Genomic DNA, 23,660 nt, shown 5'->3' with positions numbered 1-23,660 from the left:
CAGCATTGGATATGTCACTTCCACTTTAATGCAGTGAATTTCAGGCTGACCACAATCACATGCACAGCTACTTAGCATGAGGTGTTTCTCCAGGAAGGTTTAAGAGTAGGCCTTTGTGTTATGTTAGTTCCTGGCCTCGAGGAATAACAAAGTGAAAAACAGATGCTGCCATAAGCACAAAGCCAAAATGTGCTGAGCAACACAGAATTCAGTGGAAGTACTGAAGATAAGAGTAACACCCACTGACCCGGCCTTTCAGCAGCCAGCAGTGACCAGGAAACGACCGTTTTCCCCAGGAGACCGATCACTGCCACGCTCAGCCTGCAGAGACACCCCACCGGCAGCAATGAGACTCTTGCTGTATCGGTTAGATGCAGTCCATGCATTATTAACTGAGTTACAGAGCTGCAAACACATTCAGTTCTGTTTAGAGCACAGACCACTCAGATTTACCCTAAATATGACTTATTAAATGTAGGTCATCCTACAGTCAGGTTCCCGTTCTTTAATTTCAGTTAGAGTAAGACAAATCTGTCACATGTGAGTCAGTTTCAAAATGCTCTTGGGGCAATGGGAGTTTGCCTATATACAGAACTATGTAAATACCAAAAAAGAAACTAAAGATTTGACCTTTGTTTACCCAAGTGAGTCTCAATTGACCAAAAGGCACATCAGATTTTAATAGCATTTCTAGGATTGATTCAGCTCTGACAGGCCAACTTCCACAACTTGACAGCAAGTACAGCACATCTGTCAGCAGGAAGCCTACACAGAGACTGCAGAGGCACCAGGAACCCACAAGTTACACAAAATAAACACTTTGGTGCAAAAATCTGAAACGGGAGCAGAGCCAGCGTGACAGCATGCACTGATTTATTCAACTCCAGCGAGGAGCCCTTCTGCAAATATCTCAATCACATCTGGCTGTCCCAGGGGAATGCCCAGAGGGCTAGAGAAGGTGCATGAGCAGTGCCGGTCCTCCAGCAGCACCAGTGATGAGTCAAGCCCTGCCTGCACAAGCACACGGGGACCAGTTATCAAGGGGGCCACCTGAAACTAGCCACGAGCACCATCAGCACAGGAGCAGTGCTGTCAGAGATACCCCATTGCAAAGTTGTGTGTCCCTTTGTTCACATGTAAGCCCAAGACAAATCCTCAACCAGGGCACTTTTACCTTTAGTCACAGCTTCATGACCGTCTTTGTAATACCTTGGGCAAATATTGACTCGGATCCAACAGACTGAAAATACTTGGTTTGCACCAGATGTGGTGCGTGTGTATCTTTGAAACATTAGCTAAAGGAGTGATTTGGGAAAATAAAAATTGTAGGTGGATGTGTTTACTTTGCAAGGTTGTTCGCGTTGTGCCCAGATGCCAGAGGTGTGCGTGAAGGTTTCACCCACAAGAAGAAAGCCAGCTGTAAGTGCCGCGATGCACAGTCAAACTGCGTGCACGTGCATTCCTGTGCCTGCAGCTCACCACATGATAGAGGAAGGGCTGAGGATCGCTGCTGAGTACGTTAACGGATCCATGCATTCCTGCTCTGAAGACACCTGAAAAGGGCTGTTAGCTGTAGAACAAATTACTGAGCTTATTGCTTCAGGACACAGGCTCCAAAGTTCTTGGCTTCTAATATTGGGGCTGCTTTCTGCAAGAACTTGAGCACCATTTCCATGGCCCCCAGCCGACAGCAGCTCTGGAAATGCAGACACTGTTCCAAGGGAAGGGAAGGTAACTGCCCACTCCTCCCCCATTTCTCTTGCCCAGCTAATTAGAAATTAGAGTTCCAGTAAAAAACATGTATCGAAAGCACACATCTAAGCAGAGAAACAGCCTTTGTAGAAGGCTGAAAGCAACAGAAAGGTAGTTCGACTGGGTTAAGTTGCTTCAGTTTTCAATTCTTAGGTCCCTCCCTGCCCAACTGTCAATTCCTCATGTGCATCTACTCTCTCCTGCTAAAAATCATCAGTCAGGTACAACTTTGGCAGTCACAGAGCTTGCTTATGCAAATTGGGAGAGGGAGGGAAAGCACTTTAGCACCATTCAGTAACCTATGGATATTCCTTCTATCCAATATTTTCATTTTGGGAGTTGATGTGCATTCATTTTGGGGGTCTTTCAGAAGGAACAGGAGTGTGAAAAGAGGTTCTTTTCTGCATTCACCAAGCAAGCATAGAAGAAAAGGAAAAACACAGAATTTTGTTCAGTATATTTGCAGGAAGAGCAGTATATTTGCAGGAAAAACCCTAGTGAAATATGTTGGACCATTAAGGGCCAAACTCAATTGGTAGAAATTTTTACAGAACACAATTATTCTTTCAGGACTGGAAATTCATAGCAATGCTCTTTAACGACCTTTCTTAAAATAACTGAGCCTGCAGCACAACCCAGACAGCACTTGAGAAGTACAAGAGTAACATTTTGCTGAGTCTTTTTTCACAAGTGAATCTTTTCATCAGATACACAACACCTGACACCTGGGGCTCTTATGCCCTCTGAACAGTCAAAAGATTTTGCCCAGAGCAAGAAAAACCAGCAAGCCACATACTGATCCACACATATACCTACCTCTAATGCACTGCCTCCCAACCCCACTGGAAATTCAGGGGTGTTGGAACTTTCCTGGTCATGAAGGACCACTACAGCAGCCAACTCATCCTTCCAGACAGCTTACCTACAGGCTTACTGTGAATCTCTGCAGAAAACTAACCCTGAAAACTACTTAGACACTAAGCTTGCACTCAGTCTGATAACACAGAGCTGCAGGAACATCACACCTCCCAAAAGGGGAGTTACAGATTGGTTTCAACATCATGATCAGTTAAACCAGCACTAGGAAAGAGATGAATCTTTGGCAATATGTTTCCTTGAAAATAATTCCAAGTTCATTACCAGAGGCCAAGACACTTCACAGTAACATATCACAGGTTCAGGAACTAAGGTTATTTTAGAGGAGCCCTAGAAAGACACTTCTCTCTATTCATCGTAAGGTAGATAAGCTCAGGCCTCAGTGTCACAGCAGCATGCAGAGCCTCCTAATGCAACAGTAAATCCAGAAAGGCCATTTGAGGTTTCTCCCTGCCGAGGAAACTCTTCAGACATGTTAACAGTCAATATGCCTCATACCTGGAGGCTTCTGAGCCATCATCCCCACCAGCCACTGATAGGGATTCACACCTCCCTCCCCAGCTAATTATTGACAGTCTAGCATGCTGTTAGCTCTGAGTGTCTGAGTGAGTTCAGTCTAAGGTTCATTCCTCCAGATCGCAGCATGCATTTGAGTACTCCATCTCTCAAGTCATATTCAGGTTATAGTCCCCCTTCAAGGTGTTTAAGGGTTTCCTGTGGAGGAATCAAATCGCTCCAGCACCATACCATGAATCCTGAGCCTGACCTTTCTGGCTATTGCTGCCCAGAGCCTGGGTGTGCCAGAGGCACTTGCTGCACATGCATTTTCTCTCAGTATTGTGGTAGAGTTTCCTCCACCTCTTTGTCAACCACTGTTACAACATAGAACCAAGCACCATTGTTAGCAAGATGTGCAATTACCCTATTTGAAATTTCTCTTTCAAGTTTATAGGACTGCAAACACACACAAGGAGTCTCTAGCAGGTCTCTGTATGCCATGGACAGGTGGACCTAAACACAGTCTCCTCTGGCCCATGATTTTCTTATACTGATGGCTTCTTCCCTGTTCCCCCAGCTCCTCTGCCCTGACCAGCCTTTACACATAGGCACAGTTTAGTTTATTTTTGTCTAACAGAAGTGAGTTTCAGTCCTCAGGGTATCATATAAAATAAAGTCAGATTCTCAGTCCCATGAACAAGGCCTTTTACAGAGCTAACAATGAAAAGCCTCCTTATTGACAGACGAGGAATTAGGCTCATTTACACGTGTTTAAGTTGACAAAATATTTTGTTATGCTGTGGAAAACACAAAACCTCCCATAAGCATGACTGGGCAGCTGTAACATCAAGGTGATCAGAGATTTTAATCACATCCTTGGCTACTGTGGGCTGTGCTAAAGGGGCACTGTAGCTCCTTTAGCCCATAAACCCGATTTCAGTTACCACCCTTTATTGTCAATATACATCAAAGCACCCCTCTGGAATAAAGGGATTGAAGAAATAGGACACAGAGCACCCAAAATACAGGCCAGATGTGTCAGGCCAGGAGCAGGGCTGCACCATCACAGGCCTGTGTTTGCCATGTGCTGGCTGGCCTGGGGGCCTACAGCAGGAACCAGCTCTTGGCAAAGTTGACTGCCACCAGCTCGCACACAGAGGTGACACTTACCCCTCACAGCATGGGGGGCCGGGAAGACGCATGGCACTGAGTCACCCCCCAGCAGCAGCAGAGCACAACAATGCCTGCAACCTGGCCGCAGAAAGAGAAGCAGCTTTCTGGGTAGAAAGCAAGGCCTGGTACTTACTGGCTTCTACTAGTCAGGAAAATGAAGCACAAGGAAACAACTTTTTGTTGTTGTTGACAGGTGTTTTTACCCTTTTTGGCCCCCTGCAAAACAAAGCGCACAAGAGCTCCAGGATTGCCAGGCCAAGAGTCACTGGTACCATCACTGGAAAATGATTCACCTGCCAATACTTGTGCTCTCAGGGAGCTTCAGTGATTGTCAGCTGAATTCCCACCACACATCTAACAGGAAGACAGACTGGAGAGAGGGCAATAACATTTACCTAGAAGACTCTCACTGCCAGCACCAACAGACACCCTCACTGTAACACATGCTGCACATCCAGTCATGCTGCTTAATTGCAGCGTTTCCCCTGATTCAGATGACCAGTGGCAGAACCCAACTCAGCCGGTGCAGTTGTCCTTTTGTGTTACTCCTTACTGTATGGGACCCATAGGATCCAACATTTTCTGGGTGAGAACCACGCCTCCTTATGCTTGTATTTTGTAGAGAGCATCTTGTTTCTCCAGCCACTACTGAGATCTAAAAAACCGGAGTCCTTAACCTTGCCAGAGCATCAATAATACAAAGGCTGTGGCAGCCTTCTCCAGCATGCAGAAGTTCACAGAAAAAATTGCTCAAACGTGAGATTTCAGCAACTGAACATGCAGAGGAACAAAACCAACATCCAAATGGCAAGTGGAAAGAGCCACAGTTAAAAACCAAACCACAGCAGTCTCAGAAGAGAGAAGTAACTGTCAAACATCTCCCCTTCTGCAATTATTTGGTGCCTAGCTGTTTGAGGCACTTCACACTTAAGCAGGCACATGCTCTTCCATGGCCCCATGTCTGCCCAGAGTACGGTGAGTGATATGAAAGGTTTCAGACAGAGATATTTAGAATTTAGGGAAAAGTAAGAGAGGACAGAGCTCACTCCACTTGCATAAAACCCCTTCCTCCCATAAACGCAACCGTTCTTTTCCATCCCTGCAAGGGTCTGTGACGCAACTTGGGCTGGGGAAACTGGGAAGGAAACACCCGCTGGAACATCACCCCCCTCGCCTGGGATGAAGGGAGAGGTGGCAAACGGCCTCACCACCTCAACTGGCCACAGAAATGAATCCAAAGATTGCCAAACCCCTCTAGGGAACAACAGCAGTCAGCCCTGCCAGAGCCAGGCCCAGCTGACAAGCTGAAGAGAGTGAGGCTACCTGGCTCAGTAGAGGAGCTCACAAGCAAAACACCTCAGCCATGGTGGAAATATCACACAGGAAGGAGACTCTTCTCAATTGCCATTAATGTTAATTTAAGCTACTGAAAACACAAATAATTCCAAAACCAACTGACAGCAGATATATAGAGTACACAGCAGAGCTCAGCAAAGGTCAGACCCCTGCAGCACAAAGCCCAGCACAAGCACACAGGAAGACCCAGCTGTTTGCTCTCAGAGCTTGAGGCGACAGCACCCTGACTCACACTCACTATTACTCAGTGTGAGCAAGAGCATCCTGGTCCAGAAGGTCCGAGCTCCCTGACTGCAGGCAGGTTTGCAATAAGGGATGACTACACCTGCAACCATCATTCCTGCAGCACCTCAAAGAGTTAGAACAGCTACATAAAGAGGATCGAGACTATTTTTCACCCATTCCCTTTTTGGGTCTCACCCTCCTGCCTGCCTATCCACGTTGCTGTGTTTCAGGGAGGCAAAGGGCAATAGTAGAGGCAGAGCTGACAGCTTGTAAAATTGGAAATTTAGCAGGTATAACAGGCAACATAAGATCCCTTGGCTTAAATCAGTTAATTGCTAGAAGGAGTTCCTGAAAGCAGTTTAGACCAAAGTAATGTCTATTCTTTTCTGGCTGACCACGTAATGAAATACTATTCACTTGTTGTGGCTCTTCACTTCAACACTTAAACTTTCCTATATGAAATACTGAAAACGTATTTTTGCCTCTTTTCAGATGAGTGTACTATTTTGAATACTGGGAGTTAGTTTCTTGTCTCTTGCACTGATACCTCTTTTTCCCCTTTGAACTCACCCCTTGAGTCTATCAGTGAGTTTTAGGAATGTATTATTCATAGGGGGGGAAAAAAAGTGTAAAACATAAGTTCTATATCATAATGAACTGTAACCTCAGAGGATTAAAATTTCCCTTTAATGCCAGCTGCCCCTATTACAGCAACTAAATCAATGGAACATCTCAACAATGGAACATTTCAACACCTGCTGTGCTGCACTCCTGCCAGCCAGTGCCAGCATGCTGGCAGAGCAGCCACCTCTGACCCGTGTGCCATGGAGGGAGCTGGCAACACGAGCCAGCAGCTGAGCTGCAGAGGAGCCCAGCACTGCTGCAGCAAATGCTGCCAGTGCCTTGGGAAGCTGAGTCTGGGTGAGCTGGGGTGGATGTACCCCATGCACTGTAGTATCCAGCTGACTGGGAGATCCCACATGTGTCAGAAAGTTGGTTAATGGTACTAAAAGAAAATAATTTCAATACTTGATACATTATTTTCCTTCTATGTTTGCCTTATTCAGTATTCTTTTGTCACATCACCTCTACTAAAAAAGAACCAAAAATGCAGATGAGAAGCAGCATGTTGGAACAACCACATAAAAGTGGTTTGCTTTCAACTTATTTGAAAGTTTTATCACATGTTCCAGGTAAATCTGTTAGGCAACGTTATTCCAACAAGGTGTGGCCAGCATTTTTATAATGTAGGAAACATTTCTTTCAGATTTATGTGCTCTCTCTTTACAGTCCATATGGTGTGTGTATCACAAACTGGTGTGACACAGACTCAAGAAGCATTCTGAGACTCGTGCTGGGTTTTTTTTATTTTTCTTCCCCCAGTAAAGAAGTCATATACAAAACCAGATACCCATACCCAATGCACAGTCAGACGTATCTGCAGCTTTAGATGCACAAATATCTTTTCAAATCTGATTCCATCATTTTACATGCCTTATAATGCATTACAGATATTTACGTGCCTGAAATCTATTTAGACTGCTTTATTACTCAGAGGAAAAAATACTGGAAACTACCACTAGCCTATTGACAATTTTTTAAAAAAATTACCCTTGGCATTCTCAGAAGCCATCTCCACTGCAGGTGAAAATAGACAGACAGGATGTGGCTTGGCAATGGAGTAAGGTTTAGGATTCAGCAGGGAAAATCTCTGGAATTTTAACTCTGAGCAGGCATCTAGTAAGGTCTCTGCTAGAGACACACTCCATTGACTTACATGCATATTTCAGTGCTTTTCTAAATCAGAATTCCCTCAAAGAGCTGTATGCTGAGCTGTGTTTCACTATTTAGAGTAAGACCCAAATCTTACATAGTAAAGGCAAAATCCATTCCTGATGTGAACTGGGGTTATGCTGGAGATTAATTTGATCCAACTGACCTGTTTGGTTTTTCTCTCTTACGGGTGGAAAATGCAGAGACTTGAGGAGCAGACCTTTGGCAACATGCAACAGCAGCACAGCTTGCAAGTAGGGTTGCACGAGTCTCGCAATCTTTCACCCAAGGCTTATTCTAGAAACCTCTTCCTCCCTCCCCCCATCAACTGCAACAAATGTTTTGCTTGAGGAAGGAGCAAGACCCAGAAGAGCTGCTCTCTGACTTGTGTTGTAATATCCAATCTGAGTGTTACTATCAGCTTTTGGAAACTGACTGTATAGAAAACACAGATGATGTTTGCATATTTTAATTTTAAACATCTCTGTTTGGCTTACAGATGGAACCTAATAAGGTGCTTTGTTTCTGCCTCATGAATTAATTCAGCCTGCTAACTGATTTGGATAAAGTATTTTGATTCTGACTAATAAACTTTTTTTTCTGTGCAGGCAAAACAACTTCTGGAAGCAAAGTAAAAAGTTCTTTATCTTGCCAGAACAGTACTTCTGTAATATCTATAAGGAATAGACCTTTTCTTTTTATAACCCGCTTATTCCACCTATGTCTTTTAAATCAATCAGATAAATTCACCTTGTTTTTCAATGCCCTGAATCCTGATAGCTCTGCACACTTGATAGGTAATTTAATCATTGATGGTGTGGATGAACACAAGCTCAAATTAGCTTCTGAAAGGCTTAGTTGTCCCGTAGATAGCTCTGCCTTTCCACTTTTATGCAGGAACTGAGCTTCACCAACTGGTTAGCTAGAGGTGTCATTAAAAATTTACAGAAAGAAACAAAGGTGTGCTCCAGTGTCTCTCCTTACCCTTTCTACTGTTACTCTGGCAAACAAAAGGTATGGAACCTTCTTCATGAATAATGGGTCATGTAATATGCATAATGCATTTTTAATGGCACACAGTAATAACATTGAGAGAGATATTTCCAATCTTCAGACTTGCTCCACAACCTCTCAGTAGCCTGTTCTGATTCTCCCCAGATAAATCTTCTTTTCCTCTTCTTCATTTCCATTCCCCACCTTAAAGCCATGACTTTTCCCCATGGGTAGCTGCATTTCACCCAAACCAGCAGCTGGCACTCATGCAGGCAGGGCTGGGGACATTGGAACACCCTCCCATGCAGCCACGCACAAACATTTCAGGGGGTTTGGGTCTGAGCCGTGGCCCAACAGTGGTGCCCTGAGACACACCACTAACTGCAACTTGCTCTGGGAGGAGACACACTTAAACCAATAAAACACCTGCGAGTTTCTACCCGTAAAGAACATTCTTGCCACCTGTGCTGTGTCCATGCTGCCTCCCTGGCCACCCACCCCACCCAGCAGAGCAGCACTGGACTCAAACCACACTAGTTGCCCTGTTTGGAAATGGGATGCTCCAAGGGGGGAAGCACACATTGCTATTGTAATTTTAAAGGTAAAGGCCAACAAGTGCATCTGCTCAGGGCCTGCTGGAGTAAGGCCTGCCCAGAGGGAGAAAGGGAAGGAGGCTGCACCTGGCAGGAAAGGCTCTCCTGCGGGCAGAGGGACTGGGGCAACTGCTTCACCCTAGGCAACCCATACCCAGAAGCCCTGGCCAGCACTCACTCCATCCATAACAGCAGCTTCCCTGTAAAATAAATACTGAACATCACCCTGGGGCAGTCCCAAGCCTACCTGTGCCACTCCTTGGAATCTCCCCTGGCCTAGGCAGGACCCAGGGCATCGTAGGCCTTCCACATCACCGCCGAGTCTCCTGCACTGACCTTCTGCATTAATTAACCCAGCATAATGGGCTTAATGTGGTCTTCAGAGCACCTGGCACCTCCTGCGTTGGCTACGCCACAGCCCTTTGGCATGGTTGCCGTGATTGTGGCTGCGTTTCTGCTCAGTGAGAGCTCGGCCTGTGAAGCCCGGCCTGGGCAGCCCCACGGGCAAAGCGCAGCCTGGCCCGAGCGGGTGAGCCCCGAGGGGACACGGCCACAGCCTGCCAGGGCGGCCCCGCGGGGACACGGCCACAGCCTGCCAGAGCGGCCCCGCGGGGACACGGCCACAGCCTGCCAGGGCGGCCCCGAGGGGACACGGCCACAGCCTGCCAGGGCGGCCCCGCGGGGACACGGCCACAGCCTGCCAGAGCGGCCCCGAGGGGACACGGCCACAGCCTGCCAGAGCGGCCCCGCGGGGACACGGCCACAGCCTGCCAGAGCGGCCCCGAGGGGAACTTCTCAAGGTGTGAGAAAGCAGAAGCACAGGGCGACTTTGGTGGCACCATGGCAGGTGAGTGCCGCGGCCTCGGGTGGGCAGGGTGCTCCAGGGCTGAACCAGCCCAGCAGAGCACAAGGGGCCTCTCACTGGATTTGTCCAGAATAAATGTACAAAGCTGGAAACATGAGTGTATATATATACCTGTGTGGGCACACAAGATTACATGCACATGTAAAAACCCAGGCTACCATGCTGTGCTTTGCTGGTAAAAGGACTAGGGACCCCTCTATCATCCTCCTGCTTCTCTTTTGTATGGGCTGCAACTGCCAGATGGAGCCAGCCCTGCTGACAGGGCAGGCAGGTAAAAGGCTGTACTGTAAGTCCCAACAGGCTTAAGTACAAATGATGCACCTGCTGCTCAGGTGTCCCTGCAAACTCCCAAGCACAGACATTTAATCTTATGGGAGACGTTCAAGTTGCTCCTGGGCTAAGCAGGGACTTCTGGCTGCCTGCATTTCCAAAGCAGAACCTTGGAACTGCTGTTTCCCCTTTAAACCCTTTTATGGTTAATAGTCCTAGCCATGGTGTACCCCAGTCTTCAAAAGTGTGTTTATCTGAAATCAGTGGGAATTGGACAAATACAGCCCTTGTGCCTGCATTCCCTCCTTGGATGCTGCATCCCTGACAATCACTGTGGTATATTGTTGTAATGTCTGACATTCACAAATATGCAGTTACATATTAAATCAAAATCATTCTGGACCATCCTCAATACTTTATTAACTTAAAACATTGTTCTAATAAATATGTACCAAGAAATGTAAGACACTCCATAAAATCTAAATAAGGACATTTACAAACTTGTCAACAAAGTAAAACCAGCTTTTTTAACTGAGGTACATGCAGAGTTGTTTAAGGCAAATTAGGTAAATTATACTTTTATAGTAAGTCCTGCCCACCTCAGAAAGTTTCCCTTTAAAAACTAAAAAAACAGAAACAAATATACAAATGATGCTATTGAGTAGCTATTTTCCAGTTATTAGAACAAGCCCAGAGTGTAGAAGCCAGTAATGGTTCTCGACAGAAAGTCTGTGCCTTCCTGGTGCTCCTGCCCTTCTCAAGCAGGATCACTTGCTGGATTGCTTTCTAGTTCTAAGGCATAATTTGGCTTTTCCACTGGTCTTCCACAAGCTTCCTTCTCCCTAGTGGATGTAGGAAGAAGTAACCCTCCATGCTTCAAACACTCTGGCAGTCGGGCCTTGCACAGACAGAGAGATGACTCAGGGAGGATAAAAAGGACCTCTCTGTTAATGCAGCTCCTGATTTGCACCAAAACAACTGAGAGCAGGATTGGACGCAAGCTGGTACCTTTGGTTAAAAACCAGCAAGATGTCAAACTGCACAGTCCTGATCCTCCAGGTTTTCCTGACAGGAAATCATCCAAGAGTGAACCCATTCAGCGCTGAACTCAACCAGGGCAGGTACTGATGGCTCTCTGTCATTACCCCATGTAAACACGGTTATACCCAAGTTTCCCTGCCAGCTGATTCAAGCTACTGAAAACTTGAAGGGGTTTGCCATGGCCATGGGAGAAATATTTTCCAGCTTGCAGATATTTGGTAGCTTATCCGTCTTTGGAGTATTAGGCTTTATATCTAAAAGGTTAATTTTTCAGTGTTATTTCAGAAACAAGGGGAAGAGAAAGAGAGAAACCCCAGCCTTTACTTTCCCTTTTCACAGTCATTCAAGTTGAGCTGTCAACGCATGGCTCTGTCTTCTTCTTTCCTGTTTGAACTCCTGTTCAGAAAGGTAATGCCAGGGTCTTTGTTCAAGACAGGGCTTGGGTCCAGCAGGGAAGCCAAGGGAGTCTGTTCTCATAGTGTTGTAGGCGCTTTCTGTATTGTAGTTTGGACTCATTTCAGGCCGTGCTGTGTCTCCCGGTGTCTCCGTAAATCCACCTTTCGTTGGAAGCCTTTGCCACACAGATCACAGCCAAAGGGCTTGAAGCCTGTGTGCTTCCGACTGTGGGTGATGAGGTTGGAGCTCTGACTAAAGGCTTTTCCACACACCTGGCACTTGTGAGGCTTCTCACCTGCAAGCAGAAGGTGGGAAAGAGAGAGGCTGTGAAAGAGGCAACAGGCTGCTTACGTGGGACCACAGCAAATATACACTGGGCCTTACAGTTGATCAAAGAGATTTCTGTGTGATTACCTATGAAGTCATTCTTACAAAAAACCTGCAGTTGGGAGCCACAGAGAGAGCAAAAGCTGAGCCTCCACTGCAGCTGAGCAGGCCTGGACTTGGCTGCACCTCCACCAGCCCAGTATAGTCCTGGGAGCAGCCTGAAGCACGGAGTGCTCTCAGGACACCACACCTTGTGAATGTATTTGTCTGCATGGACTCTGTGCAATTTAAACTGGCTTTGTGTCCTAGGAACATGAGGAACTCCTGGAAAAGTGATGGATGCCTGACATCGATTACTATACCATCAGCATGGGGGCAGGTGGAATAGGTAGATGGATGTTGTTAGAACAAATCCAGTGATCTGGGGTCTGTCCCCAAGGGAGGTATAAGGGCCACTAAGTGCATCCTGAAGGGCACGGTTCATCCAGACACCTGTTCTCTCTGTTCCCCACATGAAATGCTAGTAGTCAGAGCCCTGAAGTTCTCCTGCAGGCAAATGATGTAAATGGGAATGAATACAGCCTCTGGAACTTCTACAGAGGAGTCAGTCGCAAAATTCCATGGGAGCATGATCTAAGTGTATTTTCATACTGTTTATTATCAAGTAACAAGTAAAAGGGAACCCAACCACAATACCAAGCCGCATTTTCAGAGTGGCTTTGCACCTGCAGAGCCCACTGGCTTCAGCTGGGAACAACAAACTCTCTGGATGTTTGAAGATCAGATTCTTAGAATCAAAAAAATAGTACAAAATGTGCTGAAGGCTCATTTCACAAGTATATGAAAGGAATTCCTGATTCAGTTAAGTACCTGCTTTTATCTTAGCAATTTAAAAGCCCAGGCACAGCTTCTGATGTCACAATAAAATAATCTGACTGATTCAAAATTTATCTGAAATTCTACTTAATCAAGCCTCATTTGAAAAAGTTACTATGGAAATACTTCTTGTATTACTTCATAAATAGTTCATTTTCATCTAGCAACCGTCAGTGAAAAATTTTTTTAAGTAACATTTATTATTCACTGCTTGTCACCTAGAAAAGTCACAGCCAAGCAGTGCTACATATAGTGCTATCTTTCTACGTATTTGCCCTTCTTAGGCTTCATCCTTTATACCTGCTACTGGCCACTATCAGGAAAAAGGATTTTGGTCATCTGAACCTTGGGTTCGGCCACTACAACTGCTATTTCATGTCTATAAATTCTTCCATGTCTTACACATCATTCATTTCCCTCTATTTTAAGTGAATTGTGCAGATCTGAAGTGCAATATTTTCTTTTAATGATTTCTGATAAACGTGCCTTCTCTCACTGAATGATATTTTTGAAACAATTTCCTTCGGTGATTCACCTGTACTTTATATTAGTTTCCATGTTTATTACTAACAGTGAAACTTGAGAACTCTGCACCTCTCCTTCCATTCTGTATCAAACTGCAGCCATTTCTCAGAAAGTCCAGGTGGAAGTGCAGACTATCTCTAAACAAATATTTAGACTAAGACCTAGGCCCTCCAGTTTAGTGTTTGATCTAGAGGAGGAGCCTCCTGTTGTTCCTATTGTAAATTGGTAGATCCTGCAAAAAGTAATGCTGTAATCAAATTCACCTGTCATTTTCCCGGGACCTCAGCTGTAAATCAAGGCTACACGAATATAATACTCTACAAATCATCTTACACAAAAGCCCTTTGAATAAACATTGGTGGATCCTATTAAGGGAACACTGATTGGATTGCGAGGATTTTTGTAGGTTATTTTGCAGCTGCTGTTCATTAAACCTCATTCAGATCACTTTCCTTTGCCCAAGTACAGCTCAGATACCATGAATAGGAGTGGGGCAGTGAGAAGAATAGGGAGGTGTGTGCCTTGTCCCAGCTGAGGAGGAATGGACTGCTGCAGAGAAACTGCTTCAGAGACCCGCCCTCATGTTGGGGCTGACACCAGCAGCTGCAGGGCTGACCTGTGTGAATGAAGGTGTGTTTCTTCATATCAGATTTCTGGTGGAACCGCTTCCCGCAGTACTGGCACGGATAGGGTCGGGTGTCTGAGTGGATGAGCAGGTGGGTGGACAGAGTAGAAGATCTCTTAAAACTCTTGCCACAAATCTTACAATCAAAGCTGCGTTCCTGCAGAGAGATGAGCCCAGACACACACATTACACACATTACATCACACCAATGATCCCATCAGCAGCAAACTGCCCAGCAGCACATCAGTGTTGCCCCTTCTGCCTTATCAAGAACTTACACTTCCCCAGAGAGCTGGACTGGCCTACACAGATGATAACACTGGCTTGATAGCAGCACCACATGATAAGAAAGATAATGCATCCTCTCCTAGTGCTGTGCACTGTTCCTTACTAAAATTTAATTGAACAGCTCTTCCTGCTGGCAGGAATGGCTAGGTGGGAGCAGCCCCAATGGACGGGGCAGAGTCTGCCAACACATTTTATCAGGGGCCAGAGACACGATCACTCTACTGGGAAGCCCAACAGCTGCAGCACTGTTCAGAGGCCACCTCTCCATTGTACACAGGAAAGTGGGTGTCAAGGGCTGCTTGGGTCTCTTGGGAAATCCCTGTAGCAGACTGAGTCCTGGTATAGTAACAACTGCTTATCTGTAGTTCCATGAAAATTCAAGTGGAAGGTATGTAGAGCACCTGGGACAAACAGCTTTTCAGTTTACTACTTCAACATATAAAAACAAATGCATTAAGACCTTACTGTCTCTCACTTCTCCCTCACACACTCCTCTCCACCACTTTCTTATACCATATACCATCTCTTTTTTCCATCCCTTAACTTCCATTGTACCTTCCTCTTTCTTCTGTGCTTTCACACAACCACCTTCTTCATTTGGCTTTTGATGCACTCTCCCCAGAATGCTGTCCCTTCCATGGACACATTATGCAGTGGTGCCCTTTTCACCATTGTTTAATGGATAATGAGATATCTCCCTTCATTGTCTGCTCTGCTGATTGCACACTCATGAAATTATAAACTAAAGAGCAAAAAAACATTGCTGTAACTCTATTCTCCAGAAGCCAATCTGAAGAAGGAAGATTTGCCAGGTCAAGTGGGTGGGGAAGGGGAAATATGGCATAGTATCAGCAGGTGGAAAATGTTACAAGTCCTCCTACCAAAATTAACTACCATATTCTTTTGGTGTGTGACTCAGTGTGTCGAGATGGGTGAAGTCAGTGCTCTGTACCTGACTGGTCGTTCAGATGTTCCCTGCACTGACAAAAATTACTACAAACAAGGGAAGACTCACTTCTTTGGAGGAGGGAGGAGAAAGAATGAGGAGAGCTGCATCAGAAAAAAGCACACTGAGTTGCTTTAGCTGTTAAAAAAAAAAAAAGCCCACATCTGCATTACAATTTCCAGCTCTGAGAGTGAACATTTATTATTCTGGTACTTCTGGAGTGCCAAAAGTGCCCATTGCTTAATACAGATGGCATGAAAGGTCTGAAGAATGGAAACAAAGCCTGTGTTCTTTAATTAACTGATTTGCTCCTTTGCTCACTAACTGGCCACCCTTTCCTCTGATTGCCAGCATATTCTCCACCTACAAGTATGCACTGCAGCCCTACCACATTCTCTTCCCCTCCTCAGTCTAGGTCTCTCCCTCCTTGCCCTGTATTTGCCTTCATGGCTTCCCCAGCCAGCCGAATAGAGCAGCTGGCCCTGGCCCCCAGCCGTTCACCCTGGCAGCCACCCTGCTCTCACCTGCGAGTGCACGGCCTTGTGCTGCTCCAGGCTGACTGCGTGGCCGAAGGTCTTGCCACACATGTCACAGGCAAAGGGCCTCGTGCCACTATGTGAGCGGCGCACGTGTACCTCAAGGCCATGGGGTGTGGAGAAGACCTGAGGAAAGAGCGTACACAGGGTCAAGTTTGCCAGGGAGAAAGGGCTGGAGGAGAGTCATACCCAGTGTGGGAGAAAGGGATCCCTACCTTGCTGCACTTGACACACTTGTAAGAGCCAGTACTGATGAGCACTGGGCGGCACAAGAGGTCCGACTCCACTTTGATGCCACCTGGCCCCTTCTCCTGCTGCAGCCCAGGCTGTGTTTCAGCGTAGAGTCCAGGAGCTGCTGCCGGCGGCCGCTCAAACAGCCCCGGGCCCGGGGAGCTGAAGTCACCATACAGTCCCAGGGAAGAGCTACACTCAGCACCATAGAGGGTGGGCTCGGAGCCTCGGTCGCAGAAGAGCCCCAGGGCTGAGGTCCGCTCCAGCGTTGGGCAGGGCCTGTAGCTTTGCACAAGATGCCTGAGCTCGGAGCCACCCAGGCTGTTCCACATGTATGGTTTGAAGGGCACTGAGAAAGGGGGTGCTTCGTCTAGGGATGGACACACAGATCTCTCCGAGGCTGTGGAAACACAAGGGCATAGGAATTGGTGAGCTTCACAATCCAGACATTATCATGAGGCAGACCAGTCTCAGCACTCAGGCTTATATCCAGAGCCTGACCCCTGTACTGCACTTTGAGGCTGCCCTTTCATCTCAATGGGAGGACATTTTATATTCCACATTAGGGTCTGAGTGTCCAGTACCGACCTACTTACCCGATGTCCCAGCCAAATTAGTTAAAGCCGACACCAATTTTGTCTACCTCCATCTCTGGATGCCTGGGTGTGTATTCACTGATCTGACTAGCAAGACTCTAAACAACTCCGTCTGCAACTTCTGATAGTTTTATCTGCAGCTTCTTGGAAACGTGTAGCTACCATGTCCCAAGATGGACATCAAAGCTGACATTCCACATGTTTAAGCCCTGGTGGAGATCTCACACACACATCTGGCAAATATATCATTACAGAGGTGCCAGACAGTGCAAATGTGCAGAGATTTACCTGGTAAACAAAATGAAAAACATCTTGTTGCACAATTTAATGCCCAAATCTAGTCTCTAAACTTCATGCCACAACTGACCATAAATATACCACAGCGTAACTTAAATAAGTAACCCCTTTTGAGGAGCTTGCATGTTATGCTTCACTTTTTCAGAAAAAAAGTAAACTAAAATTACTCCTCATCTGAAAGAAAATCATCGCTGTTTCAGATTGCTCTGGGGTTCTCCATAAAAAGAAACTGAGTCCACCTAAAACAGAGAGCTTTGTAAAATCATCAGGAAGGGCCACATTAACACCTGAAAACACAAAACAATTTTCCTAGCAGTCATAATCAAAGCAAATTTCCACCAGGACAAGCTCAAATGGCTTCAGCAGGCTCTAAGAGGGTCACCTTCAGCAGTGGCATCTGAACAATGCAGTGGGCACCACATGAATCACACTTGAGTGCCCACAGCAGAGTGATGCAATGGCAGGAGCACAGCCTTTGAAAGGAGTGTCTAAAGACACCAATGCTCAAGGAGCCTCACTTGGAGAAAAGCACAGCTGGGCATGGAACATGAAGCACCAGACCCCAACTGTGTCTGCCAGAGATGCTGATTAATGCCTGAGGAGCACTGCTTTCACTCTTCATCATAACAGGCAGCAGCACTGGGAGAGTGAAATGTCTCCACTGGCCAACAGTTTCAGTGAGCCAAGGAAGAGATGAATCAATTAACTACTGAAGTGCTGATACCTTCATGGAGATATCGGCATCCCTTATAACTTGGGCTTCCAAAGTAAGCCCCCTTAAGCAAAAACTTGTCCACCCACAATTGCTCTCTTACTTATTCATGTCAGCTCCCATGGCTTTTTCAGCCTTTGGCAAACCAAGATAAATGGGAGTGGACTAGGGAAAGAAGGCGTGATGTGTTAGGCTATCCATTTGGATAGGGGAGTGGTCACGGAGAGGTTACAGGAGGTAGCAGAAAAATGAGGTTAAAACTGAGCTTTGAACGACTTGACTTTTTCCTATCTTTTACATAACTTCAGATGTTAACAGTCAACTGTCTCAAATTCTTCCAGTGACATTAGCAGTCTTTTGGTTGGAAATATATGCACACATACCAGCTGGGACATTTGAAGAGAGTGATGAAATCAAATTAGCTGACATGGTGTTCAGCATGATTTTTCCTGTTCTGCACTGACTGCAAAGTTGTGGTCAGCGTCACATCATCTATCTTGTATCTTTGCAACCAGTTTCAGTGTTGCCATCTCTCACGATTTTATCGCAAAATTCAAACCTATCTTGAAGTCCCAGCTCTTAAAATGGCATGATTTCATCAAGCCCTCAGCTTTGCTTTTGCTTGTTCTTGTTATAACATTTTTTTTCCTTTTAAAGTCAACTTCTAGCTCAAACTGTAAGAAAAACATGGAAACATAAACCCTCAATATTTCAACACTAGAACTGAATATCCATAAGGTATTACTTACAATCTTGATTTCTGAGCCAGTTCATTGAGTGAGAGGAAAGGGAAGCTTGACCTGATTTTTGAGCCCTTGGAATTGGCAATACAGTATACGGTGAACATTGCACCACAGATCAGTTTGCGTGCAATGTTCCTTCCATCACCTCACATGCTTTGGAGCCCTCTCAAGCACAAATGCAGGGCAGTCACTCAGATTATACTCAAGCTAACCTAGCCCAGTGGCAAAGCAACCTGCAAACCCTGCTCTGCCACACTGCAGGGCACTTCTGTGTGTGCCTCTTCTCCACAGCATCTAGGGGGGAACAGTGCTGGAGAGAAATATTTTCCCTCGTTTTCCTAGAAATTCTGTGCAGCTGTCACATAGATTACTTCTGGGAGAAAAAAAAAAATCAATGCTTGTTTTTGAAGGTAAGACAAACTCAACCTTAACTGGTTGGGAACAGATTGATATGCACAGCAAAGAGAGATTTGAGTGTCCTCTAACACAAAACACCACACTTTCTACACAACTCCATTATACCCAGTAAAAGTCTCTTTCCTTCTGCAGCATCAACAGGCTCATCAGGAGATACTAATACTGCTGCACTGAGCTCCCATGCACCTTCTGCATATGCAAATGCATGTGATTACAGATACAGGTAGAAAGTGAGGTTAAATAACAAAGTGATTTGCACTGATGGAGTTAACAGGTATTATGTCTGTATATTGTATGACCGTCTACATCAGCAGCACAGCACTCAAAGACAAAAGTGAAATACAGCTTTCACTGCATACTGAAGTGACCTGCACCTATGTTCACTTCTAGAGATACACAAGCAGTAGTACCACTCACCACACCTGCCCTCAGCATGATTTAGAAACATCACTTCTCATCTGCTCTGCCTGGCAAAGCACAAAAGCTGTGCCACATCCAGATACAATTGCAGGAATACATTCTCTCACCACTGCATCTTGCAGAAGTGACCTAGACACAAATTCCAGCTTCACACTGAATCTGACAAAGCAGCTGGAAGGGAGAGGGGCTGGAGGAGGGGAGCTGTGGGAGAAAGCCCAACTATCTAATCCTGTTGCCACTGCCTACATCATTAATATAACAGCACCTCTCTCAATGCACTGAGATTCATTTAATAAAACTCTTACAGTACTTGAAGTCCCTTACCTTCCCAGACCTCCTGTGAATGGGATCAGACAGCCCCAGGACTGCCCAACACACCTTGAAAAATCTTGATCTGGGGACATCATCCTCATTTTGTAAAGCTATCTTCCCTGGCCAGCCTGATGGTTAGCTGGGAGCTAATGAATCCCACAGTAAGGGAAGAAATGAGTGGGAAGGAGGAAAAGGCAGAGACGACCTGGTAAAATACCTGCTCTATTTTACATCTGTCTTTTTGACACCCTGTGAAAATTATCTGTTTTCTGTGCAAAAATTGTAGTTATTTAGGAAAGAAGGAGCAGGACAATTTCATTAGAACAAAAATTACACACGTTGCTACAGTCTGTGCAGAAATATTATCAGAAGAGAGACTTCTGCATTGCTGCATTTGGTCTGGTCTGTTGTTTGCACAGACTGAAAGTGTCCTGTGGCTGATGCTGGACAGCATTTTGAATGTTCCCTCAAAGGAGCTTAGGACTCTTGAAAGACGATGAGGCTTTAAAAATGCAAATCCACATCATTACAATTAGCCATTCATATGTAAGGACACTGTAAAGACGAAGTGGGAAGGTGGCAAACCGGCACTAAGTATTCGTTTGCTAGTGTCTGCTGTCAGTCTGTAAAGCTGACATAATTTTTCCTTCATCAAGATTAAAATTGTCCTTTTTTCCAGCTGTCACTTTTTAATCGAGGCACTAGAAAGTGGTTTTATATATATATATATACGTATTTTTGTTCTAAAATGACACCACTGTATTTTTAAACGAGATAAGTGTTTGTGCCAGGCTAGGGACAGCATCTCCCACTGCTCCAACCACATCAAAGGCAGGACAAGGGAGCTAGAGACAGGCGCTGTAGCCATAAGTGTGAGTTTCCTGGATTTGGGGTGTTTAAATCTGACCATCATTATTTTTTTCTCCTCTGGTTTTCACAAATGTGTTTTTAGAAAAGAAAAACAAACAAACATAAAAAAACCCAAAAAACAAAAAACCACAAATAGCAAAAGAGAGGGGGATGGGGGAAGGGAGAGTCAGATTATTTTTTATAGGCAGGAAACAAGAAATAACCTGAAAGGGCGTTAGGAAAAATGTCTAGCAGGTTGTACAAAACGTTAAATCAACGCTGTTTACTACAGATATATAGATGGACTGTGCTGTCTTAAAAGACTTACAGGCTCTGTGTAGGCAGGAGACTGTAGGAGAATGCTGGGACCTTTTAAACATAACCGGGCTTGCCTCTAACAATTAATCACAAACCAAAAAATCAACACCCAATGTCATGACAACTTTCCTACAGCCTGTCACCTGCTGCTCCCTCAGCAGCACGATACGGGCTGGAAAAGCAACCCGAAAGAGTAACCTGAAAACGAGTGGAAGGAATAGATTCTGGAAAATCTGGGGGAAAATAACAATAATTAAGAAAAGGGACACGCAAATCTGTCCCTTCTACTCGTTTGTGGTGGTGGCACCTAGGCATGAGATACATGCTCCACTGACCCACGGCACGAGCACGGGCACACAGCCGGACCCTCGCTGAGCGCTGATCGCCCCGGTCCTTACCTGGCGAGACAGAGGGCGAGGGAGGTCTCCAGAAATCCTCGAACTCGGACACTCTGTCGCAGACACTGCCCTCACAGCTGGGTGACGACTCGGAGGTGCCATCGGCAGCCTCGGTAAGGTGGGATTCCGGGGAAAAGCGCCCCTGGGAAGGCTCCGGATCGGGCAGGGCGGTGCGGCACAGCTCCGTGTCCTCGGGGATCTTGCTGTCTGAAGGGCAAAGGAGGAGAGGGAACTCCTCAATGTGGGTCTGCGGTGGGAGCCAGCCACCTCCCACAGCCGCCCGCTCCCACCCGGGTTTGATGCCCGACTCTCTCCAAGCTCGCATCAGCCCCTCCGGCGTCCCGCAGGGGCTGCACAGCGACCGCCCGGTGCCGCGGACACCGGGGTGATGCCGGACGGGTGGGCTGTCTCAGAGCGAGGCTGCGACCGAGGGACTCCTACCTGCACAGATCTGGGCTAGCACCGTCCCCAGCCGCAGGCTATAGTCCTCGTCGGCAGAGCGAGGCTGGTGGTAGCTGTGCGCTTTCTTGCTCTTCACTAGGAAGGACCTCGGCATGGTGGGGTGCTGCCACGGCCGGCACGACCGCACTCCCTCTCCAAGAGCCGGGCACGGCGGCGGCGGCGAGCGTCACCCCCGAGTCTCCTGCGCGGCGGCGGCGGGGAGGCGACCTGTGGGAAGGCGCCGAGCCCGCCGGTGAGGGCCGGGGGCGCCGGCCAGGAGGGGCCGCTCGCCAGGGGCGGCGCGCCAGGTGGCAGCGCGCAGGTGGCTCCGGCCACCGCCCCCGGCCCCGCTCGCCTCGCCCCCTCTTCCAGGAGCGAAGACAACTCAGCCGCCAACCACCCCCAGCCAACGCCTTTTACCCCCCTCCCTCCCACCGTGGCGTTGGGGCCGCTGCCGGATTGCGGGGAACTGGCAACAGCAGCTGGGCACCGTTCTTCGGACGAGCGGGGACTGAGGGAGCTGGGGGGCGCGGTCGGGTGTTATCCGGTTCTTCAAGGGAGCGTATCCGTACTCGGCCAAGTGGGCGCACCGCGCCTTCGTGTTTGCCCCCGCGCCGGCAGCCACGGCAAAAGCGGCGCCAACAAATATCCCCTCCGAAACAGCTTCTCAGGTCCCGCCACCCTGGACTGGCTGACCGGCGCGGGGTTTTTACCGGGACGGGAGGGAGAGTCGTTACAAACCCGACTGCCTAAATCTGGCGCCTGAGAGGCTGTTGCTGTCGGAGGGACTGATTCACCCATCCCGCGCGAACAACGATAACACGAAAACGAACAAAACGAATCTCTCCTGGAGCCCGCAGCTGTCTCCGCCGCACCACCTTGCAGCTGCGGGCACCGAAAGCCGGGGCGGGGAAAGGATACGAGGTGGGAAACCTGCGGGAAGTCGGGGGGGGATCGGGTTAAACAAAACTACCCCGAACCGACTCCTCGGGGGAAGGCCGGAGAGGTTCATTCGAGCCCGTACAGCACGGGGCCGCCTCTGCCGTTACACTTGACTTTGCAAATAGCGAGTTTAATCCACATTATTTGGGGGGACTTCGGCGAGTTGCTTTTCTTTTTTTTTTTATTCTCCCGTCAGCGGCCTCGGGTGTACAAACGGGGAAGAGAGGGAAGGAGCCCAGCACGTCAGCGGGGGCCCAGGAACTGTCCCGCAGGTGGCGGCACTGGCTGCGCCACAAAGCTCCGGCCCGTCCGCGCCCGACAGGGGCAGGGCCGCTCAGCGCCGCTGGTGAGGCGCCGCCCCCGGGCACAGCGCCGGGTGGGAGAGTTGCTGCCCAGACCCACCTGTGCCTGCGTTCATCCTTGAGCTGGGGCTAGCAGCCAGCGGGCCCGCACGAAAGGGGCAGAGAAATCAAAGCGGCCCGATAATGTGTTACCCCCCCGTCCCCCGACAAGCAACGGCCGCAGCCGTTAGGGGCTCCGGGCGCCGGCGCCGTTTCTGCCGCGTGTTTCCCTCCAAAAGTCACGCCGCGGAGGCGCCGCCGGCTTCCCAAGGCCGTAGGTGGCCAGGCAGGGGCCAGGCCCGTGGGAAGGCGAGTCCCGCAGCCCACCTGGCCGCCGCCCGCCCCGGCTCCCGCTGGCCGCGCTCGCCCGGCGGCCGCCGCTGCGGGGGCGCGAGCCTGGCGCCGCCCCGGGCCCCGCGGCTGAGTCAGGACCGGAGCGGCGCGGGGTCCCAGCCGAGAGGAGAGGGGTCGCTGCCGCCCCGGCCCGCCCGCCGGCAGCTGCCCACGCGAGGCGAGAGAAGCGAGAACGCTTACCCATTTGGAGGGGCGAAGGAAGCTGGGCTGCGGACGGGGGATGCGCGGCAGCGTGCTAGTTTGGGTGACTTTAAATTTAGCCTCCCTTTAAGGAGCAATGGTGCTTGAGTTGGCTTTTTTTTTTTTTACTTTTCTGTTTCTCTCGACTCCTTCAGAGCTCGGCCCCCTAAACCAC

General features: G+C 47.8%; 1 protein-coding gene across 1 annotated transcript; it reads right to left on the bottom strand.

Moving 5' to 3' along the window:
* Positions 1-11,927: 11,927 nt before the first annotated feature.
* On the bottom strand, positions 11,928-21,787 carry GFI1 (growth factor independent 1 transcriptional repressor; the record flags this gene model as incomplete). The annotated part of the gene is made up of 6 exons (XM_082286723.1): positions 21,669-21,787; positions 21,228-21,434; positions 16,150-16,565; positions 15,923-16,060; positions 14,156-14,321; positions 11,928-12,106 (listed from the first exon to the last, which is right to left on the bottom strand). Exons 1-6 carry the CDS (start codon positions 21,781-21,783, stop codon positions 11,928-11,930), a joined length of 1,221 nt encoding a protein of 406 aa, XP_082142849.1. The 5' UTR covers positions 21,784-21,787.
* Positions 21,788-23,660: the final 1,873 nt, after the last annotated feature.

Source organism: Coloeus monedula, assembly GCF_965178545.1.
Source record: "Coloeus monedula genome assembly, chromosome: 9".
Taxonomy (NCBI): domain Eukaryota; kingdom Metazoa; phylum Chordata; class Aves; order Passeriformes; family Corvidae; genus Coloeus; species Coloeus monedula.
The sequence above is the reverse complement of the archived record's forward strand: the minus strand, read 5'-3'. Positions and strand labels throughout refer to the sequence as shown.